We start from the raw sequence: 24,539 nt of genomic DNA, 5'->3' as shown, positions 1-24,539 counted from the left end.
ATTTCGGGGTCTTGTTCATTAGTGAGGGTAGAATGGAGCGTTAGATGGGTCGGCGGTTTGGTGCGGCGTCTGCAGTGATGCAGGTGCTGCCCTGGACTGGCGTGGTGAAGGGGGAGCAGAGCTACAATGCGAAGCTTTCAATATACTGGTCCATCCACATCCCAACTCTCACCTATGGTCATGACCTTTAGGTAGTGACCAAAAGACTTGAGATTGTGGATACAAGTGGCCAAAATGAGTTTCGTCCGTGGGGTGACTGGGCTCAGTCTTAGAGATAGGGTAAGGAGCTCAGACATCTGGAGGGAGCTCAGAGTAGAGCTGCTGCTCCTTTGTGTTGAAAGGGGTCAGTTGAGGTGGTTCGCGCATCTGATCAGGATGCCTTCTGGGTGCCTCTTGTTAGAGGTGTTCCAGGCCCCAGGGTAGACCCAGAACATGCTGGAGAGATCATATATCTCACCTGGCCTGAGAGTGCCTTTGGATCCCCCAGAAGGATCTATAAAGTGTTTCTGGGGAGAAGAACATGTAGGGTGCTTTGCTTAGCCTGCTGCCCCTGTGATCTGGCCTCGGATAAGCAGATGAAAATGGATGGATGGATCGATGGATGGTATATTTTTCTGCTAATACTTAGGCTCTCAGCAGGATTTTGAATGCAGGACTTTTACTTGTCATGGAGTATTTTTTCATTCATTTATTGGTACTTTTACTTAAAGCTGGGGTAGGCAGATTTATTTTGTACAAAACTCACTCCAGAATAATTTGAGCATATTGTGTGGTCTTAGAGAAAACTGGACTTCTGGCCTTCTCTTGGCTCTGTTTTCAGGCTCTAGAAAATCTAACCCCTGACTGAAGACTTTGACCAATTACAGGATGTTCCTATTGGCTGTTTTACAAATGCAGATCTGTGTGCACATCCCCTTGGATGGTGAAAGGCTGATTCAATGGTGGAGAATCCTGCAAAGGAAGTTGCTATTCCAGCATTGGCAGTAACTGCCTACACTGCAAAGCAACCCAAAAAAAGGAAGATGCACTTATCAAAAATAATCTACATGAGAGTCTGACAATAAATGAAAGAAAATGTGTATCAATATTGGTAAAGGAAGGAGATGAAGAGAAAATATTGCTAATACTCTAGCCTTCTGCCAACCAGAGCTAAAGACTCAAGGCTGTGGCTCCAAGTTCACATTTATGTTGGTAATGTTAGCTAAAGTCTCAAATCACAGTCGGCCTCACTCCCCACCGCTACAGGCCCCCTTGCTGGGAGGAGAGCGGGCAGCAGCTCCAGAGATGGACCCCAGTCAGCAGCCGCAGCAACTCAAATCCAGCCAGCACAAACCTGACTTCCATGGGACCAGATAGCCCTGACTCCCCATTGGAGCAGTAAACTTTCTGTTGCTGCTGTTACAAAAGTTAAACCTTGCACTGCTGCTGGCCACCTGGACTGGGGGTTTGCACCAGCCAAATTCGAGCATCTTCAGTCGTCCACTGAAGGTTTGTCTCAGAGCAGCTGCTCCCTCCCAACAAGGAAGCAGTCCACAGCAGCAGGGGACAGGGTGGAGGGACTGTGGAGTGGCTAGCAACTAATTCTTGTCTCATTTGTGGTCTGATGAACAGAAAGTAGGGCAAGGAGGGGCTGAGTGAGTGATCTGAGTGCAACTTGACAAATTAGATGAAATAAATCAATGTATGGGAAACAGTAGGTCAATGTATGAAGTGTGTGCATATGCCCGTGGTCCTCTAGTGGGAGGGGCTTAGGACAGAAAGGGGAGAGCTGCAGGAGGAGGGGGTATTTTTAAATTCTGACATTTTATTCTTTCTTTTCATTTCACTTTTTTCTTCATTCTTTTTTTTTCCCCAGATTTCTACCCTCCCCAGATTTAGGTAGGAATTTAAGCACAGGACTTTTACTTGTAGTGGAGTATTTTTTCATGTATTGGTACTTGTACTTAAGTAAAAGGTAAGAGCACCATCACCACCGCTTGTGATGACAGCAGGTATACGTTCTAATCACAAGTTTGTTTTTAAAAATACTGAGTGAAAAAGTCAAACACTCTTCTCACCTTCAGTTCTTGACCGTCGGTCTGATAGGTAAGTCTGTAGCCGCCCGCTGGATTTAAGGGAGGTTTCCATGACAACAAGGCAGTCCGAGGAGTCACATTGTTAGCTTGGAGATCACGAGGACCGTCCCCGTCCCTTCCAGAGCCTGGAGAGGAAGAGTAGGGTCATTCTAGTGATTTCAACTGCTTAAAGGTAAGAGTGTGTGTGTGTGTGTGTGTGTGTGTGTGTGTGTGCTGACCCTCAGTGGTGGTGAAGCTTGTGGATGCCACTGAGCTCTCCTTACTGCCCAGCTGGCTGGTAACGGTGACGGTGTAGGTGGTGGATCCTTCCAGTCCGCTCAGCTGCTGCTCTGCTGCGTTTCCAGAAACTGTGATCCTCAACTCTGAATCTGAACACACAGAAACACAAAACAATCAGAAACTGACTATCATTATTATTATTAGTGTTATTACTCTTTAGTCTGTAGTTTAACATCATAATGAGCTCTGCTTCAATCAACTACTTTGATATCAGAGACAACATAAAATAAAAAACGCAGGCCTTGTAAGCTCACCCATTGGTTTGTGGCCTCCCATTTTAAAGCCTCTAGTTCAGGTCCTGAGGAGGAATTTGGGGCTTTGCAACCAATTCAAACATTGAAATTATGTCCGTCACATGATGCCACATGGGCCAAAAAGACTATCATGGCAAAGAGATGTCTGTAAATTAGTGAACAAAATTCTTTGAGTGTCACAACCACTGTGAAATGACTCGTTTCACCATCAGAATTTGATCCATTCCGTCCGATAACATTTGGAAAGTCTAGAAGAGCCCCACCATCCCTATTCAAATTAGCGGAGCTCTAAACTTGAAGTAGCTGGCTTGGCCAGGAGAAGTGCTCTGTGGGCCCTACAGTGCAGAAGCAGTGCTGATCTTCAACACTGTATCTAGTTCTGTATATACATCCATGGTGACATCAACTATTTCTTTGTAGACTCAAGTTTCGCATTTTGGCCATTGCCATCTTGGAATTTTGGAGCCAGATGTGACCATTTTTGGTGATAGCATGGTTAGGATGGGTCTGATATGGTTGCGGGAGCCGTCCTGGGTGAGGAGATGGCAGCAGAGTTCTGGATGTACTGCAGTTTATTGAGGACTTTACAAAATGAACCATACAGAATGCTATTGCAGTAGTTGAGTCTGGATGTGATGAATGCGTGAATCAGAGTTTCTGCAGTGGAGAAGGTGAGTGAGCAGTGGAGCCGAGCTATGTTTTTTAGATGGAAGAAAGCGGTTTTGGTGATATGATTAATGTGTGGTTCAAATGAAAGGTTGCTGTTGAAAGTGACTCCGAGGTTGCGTAGATGGAGAAAGTGTGGAATTTGCAACTTTAAGGCTGAAATTAGGCTCCTGGACCCACCTAGAAGTTCAGAGGCTCTCTCTTTTTTCACCATACCTGTGTTTGCATCACTGAGTTATTGATGTGGATGAACTGCTGTCTGTTGGAGAGATATGATCTGAACCAGGAGATAGCCGTGCCAGTGATGTTGTTTTAAGATGGGAGAGGAGGGTGGAGTGGTTAATTGTGTCAAACGCAGCAGTGAGGTCGAGCATGATGAGGATGTTGAGGTGTCCAGATTTGGCGGAGAGGAGGAGGTCGTTGTTGACTTTGAGAAGAGCTGTTTCAGTGCTGTGTTGTGACCGGAATCTGGATTGAAACGTCTCAAATAGCTCATTGGAGGTGTGATGGGTTTTGAGGTGAGTGGCAACAAATGCACTCCAGGATTTTTGACAGAAAGGGGAGGTTGGAGATGGGCCAGAAGTTGGTCATGATGTCGGGATTGAGTCCAGTTTTTTTGAGGATAGGGGTGACAGTGGCGAGTTTCAGAGGATCTGGGACTGAGCATTGATAATTCTGGAGATGAGTGGGGAGATAGAAGGGAGACAGGACTTAACAAGTGAGGAAGGGATTGGGTCGTGAACTGATGTAGAGTTACTCATACCTGTAGTGGCTTTTGTGAGGTCCAGAGGGGTCAGTGGGGGGAAGTGTGACAGTGGCGGGATGGAGGTGGGGGGGGAGAGCAGGTGGAGGGGTCGGGAAGTGAGGGGAGGTGGTCAGGTTGCTGTAGATGGTGTTAATTTTTGTTTGGAAGAATGACAAGAGTTGCACTTGTCGACTGTGAAGGATGTGGAGATGTTGTCGATCTGTTTGTTTATTGTGGAGAAAAGAGTTTTGGGGTTGTTGGAGCCAGAGTGTATGAGATGAGAGTAGTAGTTGGACCGGGCTGTGTTGAGGGCGTTCTTGTAGTGTAGCAGGTGGTCTGTGTAGGCTTTAAGGTGAACTGTTAGGCTAGTTTTCTTGTAGAGTCATTCCAGCTGACGCTTTCGGGATTTCATGGTGTGGAGCTCATGGGTGTACCAGGGGGCAGAGTGAGTGAAGGAGACGGTTTTAGTTTTGATGGGGACCAGCTGATTTAGGCAGGAAGAGAGGGTGGTGTTATAATAGTGGACAAGGTCAGTGGGGTCATCGGAGAAAGGGGGAGGGGAGGTAGGTATTATGCTGGTGAGTGAGGCTGAGAGAGCTGAGGGAGTGATGGATTTGAGATTTCTGAAGGATATTGTGCGTTTTGCTTTAGGAGTGGGGATGGGGATATTAATGTCCATAGTGATTGCCAGGTGGTCAGAAATATGGAGGTTGATGCTAGAGAGGTGGTGTAATGTTAGACCAGTTGAGCAGACCAGATTGGTCATGATGTCGGGATTGAGTCTGGGTTTTTTGAGGATAGGGGCAGACATATTATCAAGAGATTGGAGATTGAAATTGCAGAGGAGGAGAACAGAAGGTGAAATGGCACAGCGCTGGGTCAAAAAACAGAAAAATCAGACAGGAAGGAGGGGTGTGGCTTGGGGGCAGAGACCGGGGGTTGGGACCAGAGAGTTTGAAGACAAGATGTTCAAATGAGTTAACTGCAGGGATGGAAATGGTGGTTATTTTGATGTCCTTCTGATGAATAGCAGCAACACCACCTCCGCGGCCCTCAGGGCGAGGTTTGTCAGTATATCTGAATCCAGTGGGTGTGGTCTGATGAAGTGAAAAATTGTCCAGGGATTTGTGCCATGTTTTAGTGATGCAAAGAAAATCCAGGTTATCGTCAGTGATGAATTAATTTAGGATGAGGCTTTTGTTGTTCAGACATCGTGTGTTGAATAGAGCCAGTTTCAGATGACGTTGCTTTAGGATGGTTTGAGAGGACTGAGGAATAGTAATGGGTAGTAAATTCTAGGCACGTCTGTGAGCGAAGTGAGGCTTCATTGAGTAGAATCTTTAAGTGATGATTACAGGAATGTTTGTGGGAAGGAGAACATAATTGGTGGAAACATATTGTGAAGGGCTGGGAACTGTAGGATGTTTGGGATTTGACCTGGGGCTGGCTGTTGAGGTTAGTGGCAATTAACTTTCATGAACTGTAACACACTGAAGAAGCGACAGCTGGGGCTACGCCTATAATCTTTGAATCTGAGGTTACACCATGATATGTTACCTTACCAAAGCTGACGTCACCCACCTCTAACTTAAAGCAAGCATGCACTTAATTATGTGTAACTTAAAACCTTGGTAAATGTAAAAAGGTGAGTTATATAAAAATCCAACTGCCAGTACAGTTTTCTTGAATGTTGAAATTAGCTATAGAGCCCGAAACAGTTTTAAGTACCAGGCTGTAAACATGTTTATTTCTAAAGTTGGGCATTTTAACATGAGGGTCTTTGGGGACTGACTCACTCTCAGAGCCAGCCTCAAGTGGCCATTAGAGGAACTGCAGTTTTTGGCACTTTGGCTTTATTTTTCAGTCCTGAAGGGTGCCACTTCTTTGGTATCTTAGATAGAGTCAATTATCTTGTTCAGAAACTACTGTGCCCATGATACTTTGACAGGGCTTCTGTTGATAAAGGGATATTCTGTTGTTGTTAAATGTCTTTGCAAAAATATCTTACACCAACTCAAAGAAAGTCCATATAACTTGCTGAAGTGAGTTCACATGAGTGGTTATGATTGGATAATAGCACATTAAATTTTCATACATTTCTTGAGATGTTCGGCAGAAACGGTGAGGTTTTTATAGTTCTACAAGCAAAACAAAGAGTAAAAGTTGTACAAAAACGTCGAATTTTCATAGAACCTGTATTATCGTAGGGTTGCAGCTGCACAATGAACAGATACGGAAAAAAAATCTTCCATTAGACACAGAAACATTAACTCTATTGCAGAGACACTTGACAGCATCACCACTGACCTGTCCCAGAGCCATAAACGATGGCGTATTTATCAACAGTGGCCAATGCTGGACGCCACAACAACAAGGCTTTGGTATCTGTGATGTTGACAGCTCGGAGGTCTGTGGGAGGGTCAGGGACTGAAAGTGATAAAAAGATGATGACATTTTTATTCATTTCACTTCATTTGCACTGAAAATGTTAAAAACCAAACACAAAGAAAAACAGCATTTTAAAAAATTACGAAATGACAACAGAGCACTGTTGGAATGTGCAGAAGAGGCCAAAAACAAAAAAAAAGATGAAGAAACATAAAGAAAGCTGAGAGATGATTTCACACTGTGAGACCGATTATGTTGGGTTTGTCAACAGTTACACCCTCAGAGTTTTGAGTAACACAAAGCAGGATGAAACTCCTCTGAGATTAAATGCAGGGATTGTTTCCAGATTCAACACCTGCTGCAGATGTTGCCAAAGATTTCCTGAAATACATGTTGAGAGAAACTCAAGAAAACATGCAGGTTTTTTTAAAATATGTTGAAAATTTAAACTCTCTTTCTTTAAAAGTTTAATATAAAAATAGAAAATGGGAGACTCTCCTCTGCAACATAGTATCAGTTTTAAAGGAACACGCTCTCTGGAGTAAATCATGCGGGAACACTTTCAAACTGGAAATATTTCCCTTTGAAAAAACACAGCATGTCTAATCTTTATACATTCATTATATTCCTATTGGGTTCAACACCAGCTCAGCTCAGCTACAATAAAACAATGTGAAAGCTGTAGTACTTACGTGTCATGACAAAGTCTTTGATTGGATCGCTCTCGTCCAGCCCGAGGATGGAGATGACACTGACCTCATAGGAAGAACCAGGTGAGAGCTGTGAAAGGCCGACGGTGGAGTCGTCTGAATCCACAGACACCGACACTGGCTCACCTGCAGAAACACAAAGAAGAAATTAATCAAAATTAATAATATATTTGCTTTTCAAACTTAAATGTGCAGCATATTCACAATAATAACAAATTCACTTTACATCTCCTCCCACTGATGGATTCCAGGTGAGCGTCGGCCCACACGCTGTGTTCTGGTTACAGAGGAACCAATTTGAGCTGCCTTTGGTCTGTCAGACTACACCACATTTATGTCTATCCCAACAGTCACTTTATCAGATTTAGGCAATGGTGGAGTCATAAAATCTTGCCAACTTGGCTGACAGTCATGACAAACTACACGTTAGTCCACGACCATTCATAGCTGGTTGTCTTTTACATTGTGCGTGATATCCCTGGGATTATTCGTGTCCTATTTTTACTATCATTACCATTAATATTTCAGTCACTGTAGCTGTTCATGTCCCAGTAGAACTGAAATTGTAGTAGCCACCAGATAGCAGGAGAAAACATTTGAAGTACTGAATGCAAACTATGTAAGTCACTGAATCCTCCACAAGTTCCTGTGTTTCACAATAAAAACCTTTTTAGAAAATTGAGGGATTCTCTCAACTGAAATTATGAGGGGCTTTTAATTTCAAAAGGATATAAGGAGTGTTGAGTTTAAAATGACGGCTTGATACGTTAACTTTTACAGGGCAAACGGGAGAGGATTAAAAGTAAAACTAGAAAAATACAGAAGGAATGAGAAATAAAGGCCTGTTTCTAATGTTGTCCGTTTAAAATGAAGCTGGTACCCTCTGCAGATGTGGTGAGTAAAAGCCCCATCACTATTTGTGAATTTTATTCCTTTATATCCTCCATAATGAAGAAATAACTTTATTTGCTAGCCTGATACTAATGGCAGTATTCACCAGGTTGCTAAAGTCCCTCTGCTGTTTCATTTTTCCTTTTTTACTCTGTGTGGTAACGTCCCTAGAGAAAATAATAAAAAGGCTGAGGTGTTGTTGACCTTAAGTTGTCTACAGCAGCAGATCGCTCTGTGTTTCTATTGGTCAAAGTGACGGCTGTGAAGGGAGAAGTCGTGGAAGACAAAAAGAAAATCAAAAATGCTAGACTTTTTGTTGGGACCTCATGAGGCGTCTCAGACGTGGCGTCGTTATTGTCTACTATGACACACTACACAGGATAAAACAAGGGGTTATTGCGCAAAACATTCATTGTCGTTCACGATCTGAGCCAACACTGTACGACAGTCGTGTTGGACTAAAATCGGGCTGATATTGTGTAGTCCGGCCAGAGGGCCAGAATTGGGCCACTGTGTTTGGACCAGTTCTTGTCAGGAGTCTGGCATCAAGGTGTGCTATCTCACACATGACCAAGTAGCGAGCCTAAGCTCAAGCTCATGTGCATGGGCTCAGGTATGCTCAGGGCGTTTAAGGTACTGGGAATACGACTGCATAAATGAAACTTGGATTATTCTGCATGAGTTGTGTGAGAGTTTGTAAAAGTATGTTTTGATGGGGTTTTGCTGTTGTAAACCCCAATTCGCTCACTCAACTTTTTTGAAAACACCTTGCATTTGGGTGGCAGTGGCTCAGAGGTAGAGCGGGTTGTCCACTAATTGGAAGATCGGCTCCTCCATTCTGCATGTTGAAGTATTACTGGGGAAGGTACCGAACCCAAATTGCTCCCAGTAGCTGTTCCATTGGAGTGTGAGTGTATGAATAGCTACTGAGTAGCAGGTGGCACCATGTATGGTAGCCTTGGCCACCAGTGTGTGAGTGTGTGTGAATGGGTGAATGTGACATGTAGTGTAAAAAAAGCACTTAAAGGCTGCCTTTACACGACCATGTCTTGATGCCCAATTCCGATTCGTTGCCTATATCTGATTTTTCCTGACTGCGGTTTACATGTTCTATTCACCTTATTTTTCACGGAAACACGGAGGCAAAACAGAACGCAGCCAGCTTCCATTTTTTTTGTGCGACACTTCCGGTCCAGCACTCTTGACCACTATGTAAATGTCCCACGGTATTTACTACAGTGACATTACTGCGCGCATGGAAATGTTTACATTACTGAAAGCAATTTTAAGGACTAACTTTAAATATTTGAAGTTAATTGTTAAAGAATAAATCACCTGAAAAGCTGGCGCTGCTCCACATAATTTAAAAAGGTAACTAGAGCGATGGAAATGTCCGTGCAGCTGAGGACGGGTGTGGCTGGATGATGGATACGTACATGCTGATTCGGGTGCTATCAGAGCCGATCCACACATCACTATGGTTTAATAATCAACTCAGTCAATAAAAACAATCTGTCCTGTGTTAGGAGTGTATGTTGCTGACAGAAAGAAAGAAAGAAAGAAAGACTTTTTTTTAAAAAAGATAGAAACGCAGCGTACAGACAGTCTGTGTGTCTGTGTGTTGAGGGTACGAGCCGCAGCTTCAGCTGCTCAGGTAGAGAGGCTTAGCCCAGTGTGTTTTTTCGCTGATTCGGTTCTGCAGGTTCTCTGCTGGTACACTGGAGACAGGGATCAAGCAGTTTGTCTCACTTGGGATAGATTGTACTTTTTTTGGTTCATAGTTTTTGATTGACGTGCGATTTATTTGGCTTTCCTTCCTTTCCCCAAGGCTATTCAAGAGAAGGCTGAGACACGGGGTCAAACATGGGGGGATTGCACATGCGTAGTAAAATCTGGTCTGCACTTCCTCAAAGGCTCAGTAGATGGCGTGAGACTGCAGAATAAGGGGGATGTTTGTTTCAAGCAGACCGCACCAAGCGCACTCCTTGATCGCCTGAGTGGATCCTGCGCTTTTTATCTAGCGCCCCTGTTGTCACCCTCCAGCATCGCAGCTCAAGTTACACTGCGCATGTGCAATCCCCCCATGTTTGACCCCGTGTCTCAGCCTTCTCTTGAATAGCCTTGCCTTTCCCTTGCTCATGAGCACGTCATCAAAATGCGCTGTCGTCGCATTATTCATGATGTACGACGTGGTTTGCCAGGAAATATCCGATCTGTCTGTTTAGATCACAGACCTATTGGCAGATATCTGATTCATATCCGATATATTTCCACATATGAAGGAGGCCTGAATCTGATCTGACAATATCCGATATCATGCGTTTTTTTCCTGTTTACACGTTCATGTTACAGATCTGATCTGGGTCACTTGAACCATGTAGTGTAAAGTAGGCCTTTGAGTGGTCGGAAGACTAGAGTACGTCAGACACAACATTTAATTTCACCTTAATGCAACTGTGAGACTCTCTAATATCTACACAGACAGGAAATCACAAACTGTGTATATGGCTTAACTCATGGCCTTAACTTATGGCCTTAAACACACTGGGCTCTAGTTTCGCAGACCAGGCGAGGTGGGGGCGCAGTGCACCTGCGCTTCGCCAACTGGGTGTGGCCAGGTGGATTTTGCAAGTTTGGCACACCGTGCGCCTGGCGCAGCTACTCCTCTTTCCCACCTCCGTCCCTCCTACCTGCGCAAGTCGGAAAGAGGGAGGAGAGAAGGCGTGGAGTGGGTTTTACACACATCACACCAATCAAATGAGCCCCTCTCCTCGCCCTTAAATGCGGCGCGCAAAGGCGTAATGAGAGTTTACTCAATTCGCCATGGCAGAAGAGAGCAGCAGCGTCAGACGGCCAAACTTCTCCCAGGAGGAAACTGATGTTTTGGTCCGGGAGGTCCAAGCTGGCAGTGTCCGAATATACGAAACTGCGAGCAGATGATGCAAAGGTAGCCTGGGAGGAGGTCACCACAATTGTAAATCAATTTTGCGTTTCTCACGTGCGCGCACGCTCTCTCTTTCTCTCTCGCCGTCTCACTCTGTTTCTTTTCTTTTGACTTTTCTAAGATGACAGTTGCTGAATATATACTCCCTATCTGATGCTGTGGCTGTTTGTGGTTGGCTGAGAGGGATGTGAACTCATTAGTTTGCAGCTGTGTTAAACAAATCAGGTTGGGTTTCCATTACACGTGCCAAACGGTGCCAATCCCCTTTGATCTGACATCAGATGTGACGGGACAGTCGATATAGAGATATATTTATGTGCTGATTGCAGATAGTTGCATTGAATAGTGGTTTGTGGCTATTTATTGCATTGTTAATGTGCCTGATACTCTGGAAACCTGCCTGTGAGGTTTTGGTGACGTGTGCGCACTGTCCGCCGGTCAGCCAAACTTCGGCTTACACCGGCTGTGCTCCGCCTGCGCTGACAATAGACCTGGTTTCAGCTGGCGAGCTTTTAGCGCACCTTCAGGAAGCCTTTTGGCACGAAACTGTCACTGCGCCAAGCTGGATCTGTCGACACCTCCCCCTGCTGCGCCGCCACACCCATCTCAGCGCACCTCGGTCTGCCAAACTACCAAACTGAGCGCGCCTCGGGTTGCGCTGCTCAAAACTAGCTCTGCGCGGGGTTCACCACCCTGCGCCATCCTGTGCTGCGCCGGGCAACTAGAGCCCATGATCTCACGGCAAGCCCATTGAGCCCCACCATGATACAACATGTTAGGTACACAATAATAGTGTTGTTTATTGGCCTCAAACTAATTAGGTGAAATTGGCTGCATAAAGTGAGTTTTTAAGTCATGTGAGCATAAAGTTTTCATGTCATTTTGACAATCCAGGGCGTTTGTGTATGCTATACATTAAAATTTTGTGTCATGGATGGATTGGGGTTTACAGTGATTACTTCTATCCATCAAGAATTTTCTTAGTTTTTGGGATTCTCTGTTCACCATGGAGGTATGCGAGAAATGCAAAGTTTTCTTCACAGATTCAAGGACACACACGGTGAGTATTTAAATTATATTAACTGTCATTTAGTGGGTGAAGTATTCCTTTGTAGCTTATTATAAGGTTGAATTATTGATAGAATTAAAGTTAATTGATATAGAAAGTCTTGGCAGAGGAAACAACATACCAAAACACTTGTTATATGATATTATTGAGTGCATTTTAATTAAACATAGATGTCAGCTCTCACCCTCATCTGTGTGTGTGTAGGTGACCTTGAAACCACTGATGGGAGTCTTAGGTTTGGTCCACGACACCGTCAGAGAGTTATCTGTCACTTCGCTGAAGACAATGTCCGTCGGAGGCTCCGGGCCTGAATGGTACGAAGAATACCATAAGAGAGGTAGATGAAAGTAAGGGAAAGAAAGGAAGGGAAGAAAAGAAGAGGAAGAAATAAAAGAAAAGAGGAAACATGAAGAAAAACAGATGAAACAGGAATAAGAAGACAGAGCAGGTAAAATAAAAGGAAAGAGAGCAGTAAGAGATGAAGTAAAGAAGATAAAACTAGTAACTTTGGACAGATAGTGTAGCAGGTTTCATGAAAAGATGACAAAATTGGCCACTAAGAAAGTGAAAACAGTGTGTGTACATTATTATTTATTCATCCACACATTTGCAATTAGTGCTCCGGCGAGTTTGTGTGTATATATGTACAGTGCAAACATATATACAGTATACAAATCATATACAGACATACAGTAATTAATTATAACAATCAAATGCAGGTGATGGATCCTGGACAGCAGCGAAGGAAAGAAAGATGATATTCAATAGTTAGCCGGTCGCTCAAACCTGAAAATAAAAGCGAGGCAGGAGTGAAGGATGTCAAAACAAAGGAAGAATAAAGTTTCACAGGATGAATGAAAACAAATACATTCAGATATTAATTCAACATAGAAGATTTAAGCGTTGGAGAATTATTTTGCGCTTTTTCAACCTCACTGTGGTGTGAATGATTTTCCTGGTAAAACCACACTCATAACTCTTAAAACAGATTAAAATAGAGTCACTGAACTAATTGACAACAGTTTTGCATGTGTCCTGAAATGCATTTCTGAGACGATTTCCTTGTCAATAGCTTAATACATAGTGTAACACTTGCACTTTTGTATTAAAATGAAATAGCTAGACTGTCTTTGTAATACCTCTTAAGTGAAATGGACAATTCAGCCCCAAATCAATAACACATATTTTTCCTTTTTACCCATAGTGCTATTTATCAGTCTAGATTGTTTAGAATGGAAGCATATAAGAGACATAAGTCATTGTATTTTAACTGAATATCAAAATTTAAAGACCACTGAATTCAAAGCATTTAAGTATTTTACTTTGGAAATAAATGTATCTAATTCTATTTGTTGTGAATTCATGCCTTTGAAATTAAAATATGAAATTTCTTGATTGGCAACTTCAAAAGGTAAATTTGAATTGTTTATTCAATGTTCACATACAAAGAAGTCCACACACACATCCAAACCAAAAACGGGCAGGTGCTGAGCCGAAGACAGTGCATACAAAAGAAGACAAAAGAAACAGTTCGCACACTGCAGGGCTCCAATGTTCAGTCGAATTTATTCGAATAGAAGTAACGTTTCAAGCATCAGTCTGATGAAGAGCCTGACAAGTTCAAGTTGAAAATTTTCAAATGGCATCTTCCAGCCCAGGACAGAAAAGGCAATTGTTTTTATTAATTCAATTTTGTCTGTTTGAATTTTTGATCTGAATTTGACCAATCAAATTTAAGGAACCTAAATATATATTTCTAATTTTAAAAAAAATAAAATTTTGGAGCTGGATTTGTTAACATTGAAAAAGTATTTGATTTCAGCTTTGAAACTGCAAATCAAGAAATTAACTTTTGATTTCAAATAGGTAAATTTACAACAAATAAATTCAGACAGATGAATCAATGCTATTAATGCAGTGGTGTTTACATTTCAGCAATAAATACTTAGCACTTCACTTGTGGTGCTCAAAGGGCCAAAAAAAAAAAAAACATTTGAAAAACTCAACAGCAATGTCTCTTTCCAGAAATCATGACCTGGTTACTCAAGATAATCCACAGACCTTGTTGCAAGCAGTTTTGTGTAGGATCTAGTTTCTTTTCATCAACTACACCAACCATATCACCATGCAGAAGGAAGTGTGCACCTACTGCTCGTACACCTAGCACCACTGAGCTAATAAGCTAATGTTACAGCGCAGCTGTGGGGGATGCCATTAATATCTACATCTCGCGCTGTCACAAACAATAGTTTCATGTCCATGAGTAGATGCACACGTCCTTCTATGCAGCGATGCGGTTGTTGGGTGTAGTTTGGTAGGACGAAAATAACTCTGACATGAAACTGCTCACAACAAGGTCTGTGGATTATCTTGAGTGACCAGGTCATGATTTCTGGAAAGAGACATTGCTGTTGAGTTTTTCAAATGTATTTTTTGGCCCTTTGAGCACCACAAGCAGAGTGCCATCTAATTCTATTATATTAGAGAGAAGGCAGACATGTCTACAACCGATACCTCCAACTCTCTGGTCGGTGAAGATTCTCAGTCATCCAGGTCATGGTAATCGTAAGTGCTAAATCGTAGGCAACTGGTCTTGCTTGCGTTTCTAACTCTCATCCAAGAAGCTTCTTCATTTCTAAATGACGAAATTGCAGGCTTTAAATCCTGTGTGGGTGGGAACCCTTACAGAATCGTACGGGTCACATGTGAGCCCTTAGTTTCAGAGTCGTTAAGGTCACAATGTGAGTCGTTGACCCACCTGGCCACCATGTGAGCTGTTAGGGTCAGGTGGGACCAGGGTTGAATGGGTGTGAAGTCATCTGGGAAGAGACCCCAAGACTGTATTGTAGGTGGGTGATAAGTGGTGTCGTAAGCCACCCCCCCTATTTAACGATGGTAATTCCAGCTTGATGTAGGTGGCTTCTTTGACTCCTCTTTCAAACCATCTTTCCTCCCTATCCAAGATGTGCACGTTGCTGTCCTCAAAGGAGTGTCCCTTCTCCTGTAGATGTAGGTGGACAGCTGAGTCTTGACCTGAGGAGCTGGCTCTCCTGTGCTGTGCCATGCGCTTGTGGAGTGGTTGTTTTGTTTCCCCAATGTATAAATCTGTGCATTCCTGGCTGCACTGAACTGCATACACTGCATTACTCTGCTTATGTCTGGGTGTTTTGTCCTTGGGGTGGACAAGTTTCTGTCTCAGTGTATTACTGGGTTTAAAGTGGTGTTTGTTGAACAACACCACACAGAATTTAAAGCCTGCAACTTTGTACCAGTCATTTAGAACTGACGAAGCTTCTTGGATGAGAGGCGAAACGTCTTCAAGAAACGCAAGCAAGTCCAGTTGCCTACGATATAGAACTTACGATCTCCAACTCTCTGCAACTCACACCAAAACAATCCAGACTGATAAATAGCACTACAGGTAAGAGGAAAAATATGTTGGGTTTTTTTATTTTGAGGTGAACTGTCCCCTTAAATAGGGACCATGCTGTCAATCTGATCCACTTGTTAATTATAAAATATTCACATTTAACTTTGATTTGTTCTTTAATTTATTTTTCTTGTAAGAGGTGAAGACAGACCAAACGTACAGAGACCAGCTGTGGTCTTACCCTGGTTTGGGTGAGAGGTGAAGAGGTGTCAGTGAAGCTGGCTGTTAGCTTACCCTGAATGAGAGAAAACCAGAGCAGCAGTGAATGAATTGTGTTGTTATGTTGTTACTGTTGAGCTCTCATTTGATGTCAACTCAGTTAATAAACTGTCTCAATGAAGTGACACTGGATAAAGTTCTCAGTCTGCTGCCAGTCTGAAGTCCTGGAAGTCATTTATCAATGTGGCTTGTAGCTGTTTGTGTATTTTTTTTTAATTATCATTTCTTACTTCACTTAAATACTAATACCACATAGTAAAACTACTCTATTACAAGTATAAGCCTTGCATTGAAACAGCAAATCTTCACATTTACATGGAAAAATCACTTTTACAAATATCAGAATGGTTGCCAATTCAATTTCTGTCTACCCACTAATTGTTTTAGCTTTACTAAAACATACTGTTGAGAAGTTTAATTTACATCAAAACATCTCAGTAAAAACAACAACATATCCCTCTGGAATGGAGTGGAGTAAAGGTAAAGAGTGGAACGGAGGAAATACTACAATACAAGTACTCCAGAGTACAGTACTAAAGTAAATGTACTTTGTTACAATCCATTACTTAGTTAAGGTTTGGTGAAACAGAATTGGTGAACTCCTATATATTTGCATAAAATCTGCTCAATACTTTGATGGAGAATTTATTTCTTTAAGCCTCTTTAAGCAGTAAATATAGAGAAATCAAAGATATATCATGCTGTGTGGGACAGTGGTGCCATCTTGTGAGTTACATACTCTGTTACCAAAGTGTATACACTTGCTTCAAAATGATATAGTTATGCTGTCTGGGTATGTGAGTGGAGGTAGTGCATCGGGGTTTGTAATCCAGGCCTGGGCTACCAAGCAAGCCTCGAAGCCAATTTTCGTAGTGGCCAAACAATGAAATTACAACTTATGGGTCCAACATGTGATGGCATAAGGCCCAGAAAGACTTTTTTTCCACAGACATTGTGAAAGAGAGGTCTGTAAATCAGTGGATACATTTTTTGAGTGTCATAACCCCCAGCAAAGGTCTTGTTTCATTGCCAAAATTTGATCTATTGGTTCAACATTTCAAAAGTCTAGAAGAGCCATATGATTAATTTATTTTATCCCCATTTAAGTTAGTGGAGAGCTAAACCGGAAATTAATTTGCTTGGCTGGTAAAAGTCTATAGGCTAGTGCCTTTGCTCTATGAGCCCAACAATTCGAGTAATTTTACATTTGGAAGGTTGGAACTTTTTTGGCTTCTTGCGCCACTGAGAAACTTTCACAGGAACAGGGCCCCTCCTCCAATGCTGTGTCCAGTTTTTTAAATACATCCATGCTGCCAGGTCTTATAGATCTATGTTGCTTTTTATGTTTGTCCAAATATTTTTGCTTGACCAAGTAGCAGACCTGGCTGTTCTCGTGCACTTTTAGAACATTTTCCAACGAAAAATAAAGCACCACAATTTCTATACGACAAACAAAAGACATTTCCCCAGGACTTTCCCCAAGGAGACTGATGTTTGGGACCATAAAAAGCAAGTAAATTTGGAGTTATTTTAAGGTACGTCATCACCATGTTTCTTTTCCTAAAACCTAATTTAAGTAACTTCAAATTAAGCATGTAACTTTATGCTAAGTGCATAACTTGTGGGGTGCTAATCCTTTAGATATCATATAAATGAACTGTTGTATGAGGATACTTTGAGCAGGCACAGGTAACACAGTGTGGCCCTCACAAGATGGCGCCCCTGTCCAAAAACTTTAACATGGCGTGACCTCAACTTCTTTATTACTCAAGATCCAGTAAGTGTCGAACTGAGAACCAAACAAAAAATCATCTACAGGTTTGCTAAACTGGACACTTTGCAAGCTAACATAACCAACATGCTAAGGACAACTGATGCAAATGTTAACCTGAAACTACAAGCCACAACAAGCTAGCTAGCTAACAGTTTAACAAAGTGTCAATGCACATCTGAGGTTTGACATCAAATAACTGAGTGTGTGTGGTTGAGAATGCCGATTATTATGACTAATTCATGAATATTTCATATATTCATGAAAGTTGACATATGAGTACACAAACACTGCATTAATACAAAAAACAACCACTTGATAGACATTTTGAACATCACTGAAAACAAACAAAACAGGTTATGTCATTACCAGATCAGTGATTAAATAACAAATACATGGGTGAAACTGTAAATCACAAGCTTACAGTTTTCAAGAGCACCACAGCACTTGGACTCTTGAAATGAACATGGAGGAAGCATTTAGTGGGTGAGCAAACATTTTCAGTCACACTTAACACAAGTGACAATTAGTCAACAAATGCATTTTTGTTTAAATCAGCACAAGACGTGGTGCAGTAAAGATAAAGAATGTGTGCGTGAACAGTTTTTTATTCTAAGGCAGAGCGAAGTGAAAAGAGCACATTTTCTGTAGAGGACTTCACAACATTGACAGTAATGTAGCATTGTGCAGTAGTGATTAAGGTTGTTCTACACACTGTCACAATGGCTTGTACCTGTACTGATGACAAGCTTGTGCAGTTTGGACAGCAAGCCAGGACCCTTTCCAAGCAAGGTCACGGTGTACTCCGTCTGAGGAGGCAGATTCTCAAACTGGAAGGATCGAGCTGAACCAGGAACAACTTTTTTGAAGATTTCACCACTTCCTGTTACAGGTTTGGCTTTTGAGCTGCTTTGGATCTTCCGAACTTGTGTAGAGACACTTTCAGGTACTCTGTTTTCACCTTCACTGCCTCCATTTTCTGATTCTGTTTCTTTGGTTGGTTGATGCTTTCCTTCCTCCTCTCTATTGCCACCTTGTTTCTTAGGACTTCCTTGGTCTTCTTCCAGATTGTTCTTGCTTTCCTTCGGCTTTGGCCCTTCATCTTTCTCAACATTTTGGCTTGTCACAACAAAGTTTTTATACTTCTCTTCGGGTGAGTCCCATATGAGTGTAAATCCATCTGAGGTCCGGTTTGTCACTCCAACATAGTCAAGAGGTTCCCTTGTAACTCCAGAAGAAACATCAGATCCAGCCTGAGGTTTTGAATCCTCACTTCTTCTTTGTTCGGGTCTCCTGCCAAACAACCGTTTTGTAGTATTGTGTGCTTTTGTATCCTGTCTTCTTTGGCTCCCACTGTTGTAGTGTCTTATTTGAGTCTGATGTGGTCCTTTCATCGGTGGTTTCTTTGGAAGTGTGACTCGTTTTGGGGTTCCATATCTTGAATCAGAGGCAGTTTGACTGGTCATCAGTCTACCTCGACTTGTAGTGCCAATATTTTTGCCAGCAATTACTCTTTCTTTATGGATGTCAGTGGTTGAATCTGGTATGATATTTTCTTCTTCCCCAGATTTTGTAGTTTGGACTGGAGCATTGTTCCCCTCTTCTGATTTGTTAATCTGTGGTCTGATGGTGGTGACATGGCCATCTGTCTGGGCTCTTGGAGTTACCTCTGCAGTGTGCTGTTCCCCTGATTGTTCAATTTGGAATCCTTGGGTAGGCATGGGGGCAGCCTGCTCTCCCAGTTGATTGTCTTGGATTTCAGGAATACTCTCCATTTCTAATTGGACTCGTTGGGTAGGCATGGGGGCAGCCTGCTCTCCCAGTTGATTATCTTGGATTTCAGGAATACTCTCCATTTCTAATTGGACTCGTTGGGTAGGCATGGGGGCAGCCTGCTCTTCTGATTGATTATCTGGGGTTTCAGGGGTACTATTCTTTTCTAATTGGACTCTTTGGGTAGGCATGGGGGCAGCCTGGCCTCCTGATTGGTTATCTTGGATTTCAGGAGTAGTATCCTTTTCTAACTGGACTCTTTGGGTAGGCATGGGTATAGCCTGGCTTCCTGATTGTTTTTCTTGGATTTTAGGGGTGGTATCCTTTTTTAATTGGCTAAACCGACTTCCAACAGGAATGCTGCTGCCTCCATTCAGGTTTTTGGTTGGAAGAGGCTTGCGCATGGGACCTCTTTGTGGATGTTGGGGTGGTCTCAGGTTTATACGGGTTTTGTTTTGGACACGTCCACCATGCAGTTGCGGGTGATGGAAATGACCAATTTTGGTGGTTGGGCGATGAGAGGAAGGCACTCCACTTCCTCTGAGGGTCTGATTAAATTCAGTGGACATGTTTGTTGAGGATATTCTTGTCCCAACTCTGTCTTCATTCTCTGCTACTATTGGCCCTGCACCTTTAGCTGGATATGGTTCTTTGGAAACAGAAGTGGCTGGTAATTCAGTGGAAGATATATGATCTCTCTTTGTTTCTGATGCAGGATTTAAAGGTCGAGCTGAGGGAGGCCGCAGCCTCAAATTTGGACGAGTGCGGTTCTGAAATGGTCCAAAGTTTATCCGACGCACGTATCCTCCTTTTGGAGGAAGATGCCGCATTGGGATTCGTCCTCTTTCTGTTGGCATCTTTTTCTGCAATTGTTCAATTCCAGAGGATGTGGGTGTAGTTGCCCAATCTTTGTCTGCACTTGAATCCCTCACTGCTGCAATTGCTTCAACTAAGGAAGATTCCTCTGAAGCAGATGATGATAATGGAGACGATAATTCACTTGTGGATGCATGTCTAGTCTCTGTCTCTTTTCTCAGGGTGAGTTTCAAATGAGGAGTTGAAAGGTGAGGATCTCTTAAATTTAGACGGGTTTTGTTCTGAAATGATCCAAAATTTGGGTGTGGGCGACGTATGTGTCCATGTTTTGCAGGTGTTCGGCGGAAAAGAGGTGCGCCACCTTTTCCTAAGGGTGGTAGTTTTCTGTCTTCAGGTGATGTAACGTCAGTTGTAATTCTGCTGTTATCTGCATCTTGTTCATTGCTTCCAACTGAACCGGATTTATCTGAGCTGGAAAGGGACGGTGATGGAGATGAAGGTGATGATGACAGAGATGGTGAAATAAAATTTGTCAGCAAAGATGGTCCTTCTGTTGATGATGATAAAGGTGGTGCTAAAGAGGGTGAGGATGAAGATGATGGCAATAATGACAATGGTGCAGCTGAGGACTGTAGTAATGATGATGGTGCTGTAGTTGATGATGATAAAGGTGGTGCTGAAGAAGATGAGGATGGAGCTGATGCCAATGATAATGATGGTGGTGGTTTTCTGTCTCCAGCTGACGTAATATATGAATGTTTTGGAGGTGTTGGGTGGAAAAGAGGTGCGCCACCTTTTCCTGTGGGTGGTAGTTTTTGGTCTTCAGGTGATGTAATTTCAGGTTTATTTCTGCTGTTTTCAGCATCTAGTTCATTGCTGCCAACTGAACCTGATTCATCAGAGCTGGAAAGGGGTGATGATGAATGTGATGACGATGATTGCAAGGTTGATGAATGCGATGATGATAAACGTGAAGACTCGGACAAGGATGGTGCCAATGGCTTCAGTCCCCTGAAAATCTGCCTTCTCACTGTTTCTGCATTAACAGAGAGGTTCGATGGGTTAGACAGGTGAACAGAAAATGTTGTGATATTCAAACTGTCAGAAGTGTCAGTTAGGAGTTTATGTAAAGGGTCTGGTGTATAGTCGAGGTCTGTCTCTTCAGACAAGGGTTTCAAATCATCTGCTCCAGAAGAACCTTGATCTGAACCTGGTGTCTGTCCAACTAGCACTGTTCCATCCCCTCTACACCCGCTGCCTCTGCCCCGATGGGGTAATCTGATGTGTGTCACTTTAACTTTGTTCATACATTTCTTTTCTTGGCTTTGAACAGTCCTAGTTGGCTCTGAAGACACTGGAGCAGTGTCATTTCCTTGGCCTGCCATGCCAACATCTGGTTGCTCTTTGGAACCGACAGTTGGTTCCTCTGAGCTACTTTGTCTGTTTGTATCTGAATTAGTCCCAGACATTTTAGCTGGATTCTTGTCATCCCTCCTCTCACTGGGTGATGCATCTACACTTGGGTCTCTCACAGTCAAAGCTATTGTCCTGTCTCCAATAGTGTGGACACCTGGTTTTAGTTTTTTGGGTAATATTGGTGCCTTCTTCTTCTGCCCCACTGGGGGCTTTTTCAAAGGGCCTGGGCCAACCTTTTTCCGTCCAGGCACAACTCTGGTTGTGTTGAAACGGAAAGGGCCTGAGACATTTGGCTTCTTGTACAATGTGGGCCTTCCAGGGACTCTGGGCCTGGTGCCATTTACTGCCACCATTCTGCTGACCAGAGGTTTAGTTTTTGCAGTCACAGAGGTTGAGGAGTCTCTGTTTGGTCCATCGATACTTCCGACTTTATTTATAGAGTCAGCCTCGCTCCCATCCTCCCTCCTCCCCTGTTGGTCAAAGACTTGCACCTCAGGCGATGGGTTAACCTCTTGGTCTCTGTCTTCAACATCTTGTCCAGGTGCTAATGTGATCTGCATGGTCAAAGCTGCTGTGGTAACCCCTGGTAATATCTTCCCTAAAGATGTGAAGGGAGTGAGCATTTGGATTCATTGTTAAGGTCATCATATGCTGCTGCTGTTAATAATCCAGAAGAGATCATGTCTAATAAAGGAAGAAAATCAGTTTTAATAATAATTTTGATACTTTTAAGGAAACCTGATTAACAGTAGTTTGTCAGTTAATATGCATGAGCAACAAAAAAACAACTTTTTACAGTGATCTCCATGTAGAACCTGCAAGGAGAAAATTAAAATATAATTAATGTTAAGCTTTGACAGAGGAATTCAACATGGTGTCTGTTACACCACTGAGAGGAAAATAGCAGGACCGAGTTCAGGAAAAGGGAGCAATTTACGGAATATTTTCTTCTGAAACTAACAAGTGAACTAGCAAGTGTGTTTTCACCTGAATATTTGACTTGCTCACGATGAGCATGTGCAAGGTCAAAGTATCAATGAACATAGCTTGTTTTGGAGAATTTTTTTTAGATCTTAAAGTCCCCCTCCACTCAGAAAGGTTTTATTTAAACTTCTGTTTATGTCTGACCTTGACAATACGGACTTGTATTTCTGCAAAGTTTGCCATTAGAGAGGCGTTTACATTCCTCTTTGGGGGGGGGGGGGGGGGGGTGTAATATCCCTAAAAATCTGAGATTCAAATGTACGCTGGGTGAGCTAGATTAGGTATATCATTAATACACAAGCCAATCACTGTCCAGTACGGGAAACTTATTGACAGGGGAACAGACTTCTTTAACATAACACTAACAAAGAAACCTGAACCCTCCAGTGCTGAGGGGACTTGTAAGTACACAGAGCAGAGTTAGCTTTAGCATAATGACAGCAAACATAGCAGAGAGTGCCATTTTTGGATGATCCTGGAGCTTCCTTCCACTATCTACAAAATACCCCATTGTACCAGATATCATGTTTCACAACCACTAATGTGGCGTCAGCCTCTGCCAGCAACATAAAAGATGCTAACTACACCTACAGTTCTTTTACGTCTGCTAGTTGTTGATTTTGGACATCTGAGTATGGGTCTGACTGAAGCTCAAACATGTATGACTGAATCTCTCTTATGTTTTCTTTAATGCTAGTTATCTTGATGCGCACTACTCTTTTACACTAACAGCACTGGAGAAAGTGAAATGAAAAACTTACAGCTAATGAATTTCTCAATGAGGAAAAAAGATCAGATCTGCTTCCAGACCCTTTAAGTGTTTTTTTAACTATTATGTGTGAAAAACAAGTTAAACATTAGTATTACTTTAAAATGTGTCTGGAGAGGGACCAAACTTAAAACTTAATAAAGAGTAAGTCGGGTTTTATTCCATATTTTTCCTTACTCAAATCACATTAAAAAGACACAAAACTCATTAATTCATCTCTCAACACTTTTGGACTTTCTGTTTGTGGCTCTTAGCTCCAAACTCATATGAGCTGAAATCACAGCCTATTAAAACTATCTCACAATTTTACAAATTAATTTTAAAAAAAGTAGTAAAAGCAATTTCCTAAAACAGGAGGGAATAGTGCATTTGTTGGGGACTATTTTCAGTGGCACATTAATCCATATTTGGTTCTTTATTTAGTAAAAGGTTTCAGGGATCAGGACTGTCATATCTTTGGAGTAATAAGGGAAACTTTAAAAACAGCTGTCTGAAAAGAGGAGTTCAACTTATAATCAGAATTGTCTTTAATCGGGGCCATCACTGTTTGACATCTTGAACACCACTGTGACATGTGAGGAGATAAAATAAGATGTCATTGACGTCAGCAGTTCAGATAAACTTTGTTCCTACTCACCTGGAGTAACCTGGGTGGTTGCTGGTTTACTCTGACTCGTGCCCTTCTCCGCTACCAGTATGATGTCATACAAACGCCCCGCTTCCAGCTGCTGGATGTGGGCGGAGTCTTGGCCAGCTGGGATGATCATTTCTTGACTCTTTCCTGCTCTGTCATTGGGCGTTACGGTCAAACGGTACTTGTGAATCTCACCCTGTGACTGCTCCCACTGGACCACTGCAGATGTGGAGGTCGTCTTGACGGCTCGGAGGTTAGTGGGACCGGAGATGACTGAGAAAGAAGAAGGGAAAAGACAAAATTTCCAGTTTTACAACCTCTATTCTGCCAGGTAACATGTAGCTGTGTGAGCAGGTACACAAGCATCCACATTTAATTTACCCTGCAGACTTGGCTCAGCACATTTCCCTTGTCTCTCCTTTTCTGAAGTCACAGTTAGACTTCTGCAAACCTCAGCCTTCCTGTTCACAGCCTTCCTGCAGCAGCTGCCACAGATTACATCGTTCACAGGAAGGGCAGTGAGAGGGAAATGTTTAAATTCTCTTTGCCAGTTGAGCGATTTAAGCTGCTCACATCTGCCAATACGTTGGTCAGAAGCTCCGTTTTCTAACCAGTAAACTGCACTTACGTTGGGACATTTTACATTTGTAAGCATTACTGTCAACTGTAATATATTCATGGTTTCAGCATTTGCCATATTTGATGA

At 42.5% G+C, this 24,539-nt stretch overlaps 1 protein-coding gene across 3 annotated transcripts in view; it reads right to left on the bottom strand.

The window, feature by feature from the left end:
- The window catches only part of tnxbb (tenascin XBb), a 109,235-nt gene that overhangs the window by 5,055 nt on the left and 79,641 nt on the right, over positions 1-24,539 (bottom strand). For 2 of the 3 annotated variants that reach the window (XM_078176031.1, XM_078176032.1), the window contains exons 8-14: positions 23,837-24,106; positions 18,175-22,044; positions 12,206-12,328; positions 7,100-7,243; positions 6,327-6,446; positions 2,294-2,443; positions 2,058-2,200 (exon numbers count right to left, since the gene is read on the bottom strand). In XM_078176031.1, coding sequence (XP_078032157.1) covers positions 2,058-2,200; positions 2,294-2,443; positions 6,327-6,446; positions 7,100-7,243; positions 12,206-12,328; positions 18,175-22,044; positions 23,837-24,106 — 4,820 coding nt within the window. The remainder of the gene's footprint in view (positions 1-2,057; positions 2,201-2,293; positions 2,444-6,326; positions 6,447-7,099; positions 7,244-12,205; positions 12,329-18,174; positions 22,045-23,836; positions 24,107-24,539) is intronic. The other variant, XM_033637131.2, reaches the window with a different exon arrangement.

The sequence above is a fragment of the Epinephelus lanceolatus genome, chromosome 16, assembly GCF_041903045.1.
Source record: "Epinephelus lanceolatus isolate andai-2023 chromosome 16, ASM4190304v1, whole genome shotgun sequence".
NCBI lineage: Eukaryota > Metazoa > Chordata > Actinopteri > Perciformes > Serranidae > Epinephelus > Epinephelus lanceolatus.
The sequence above is the reverse complement of the archived record's forward strand: the minus strand, read 5'-3'. Positions and strand labels throughout refer to the sequence as shown.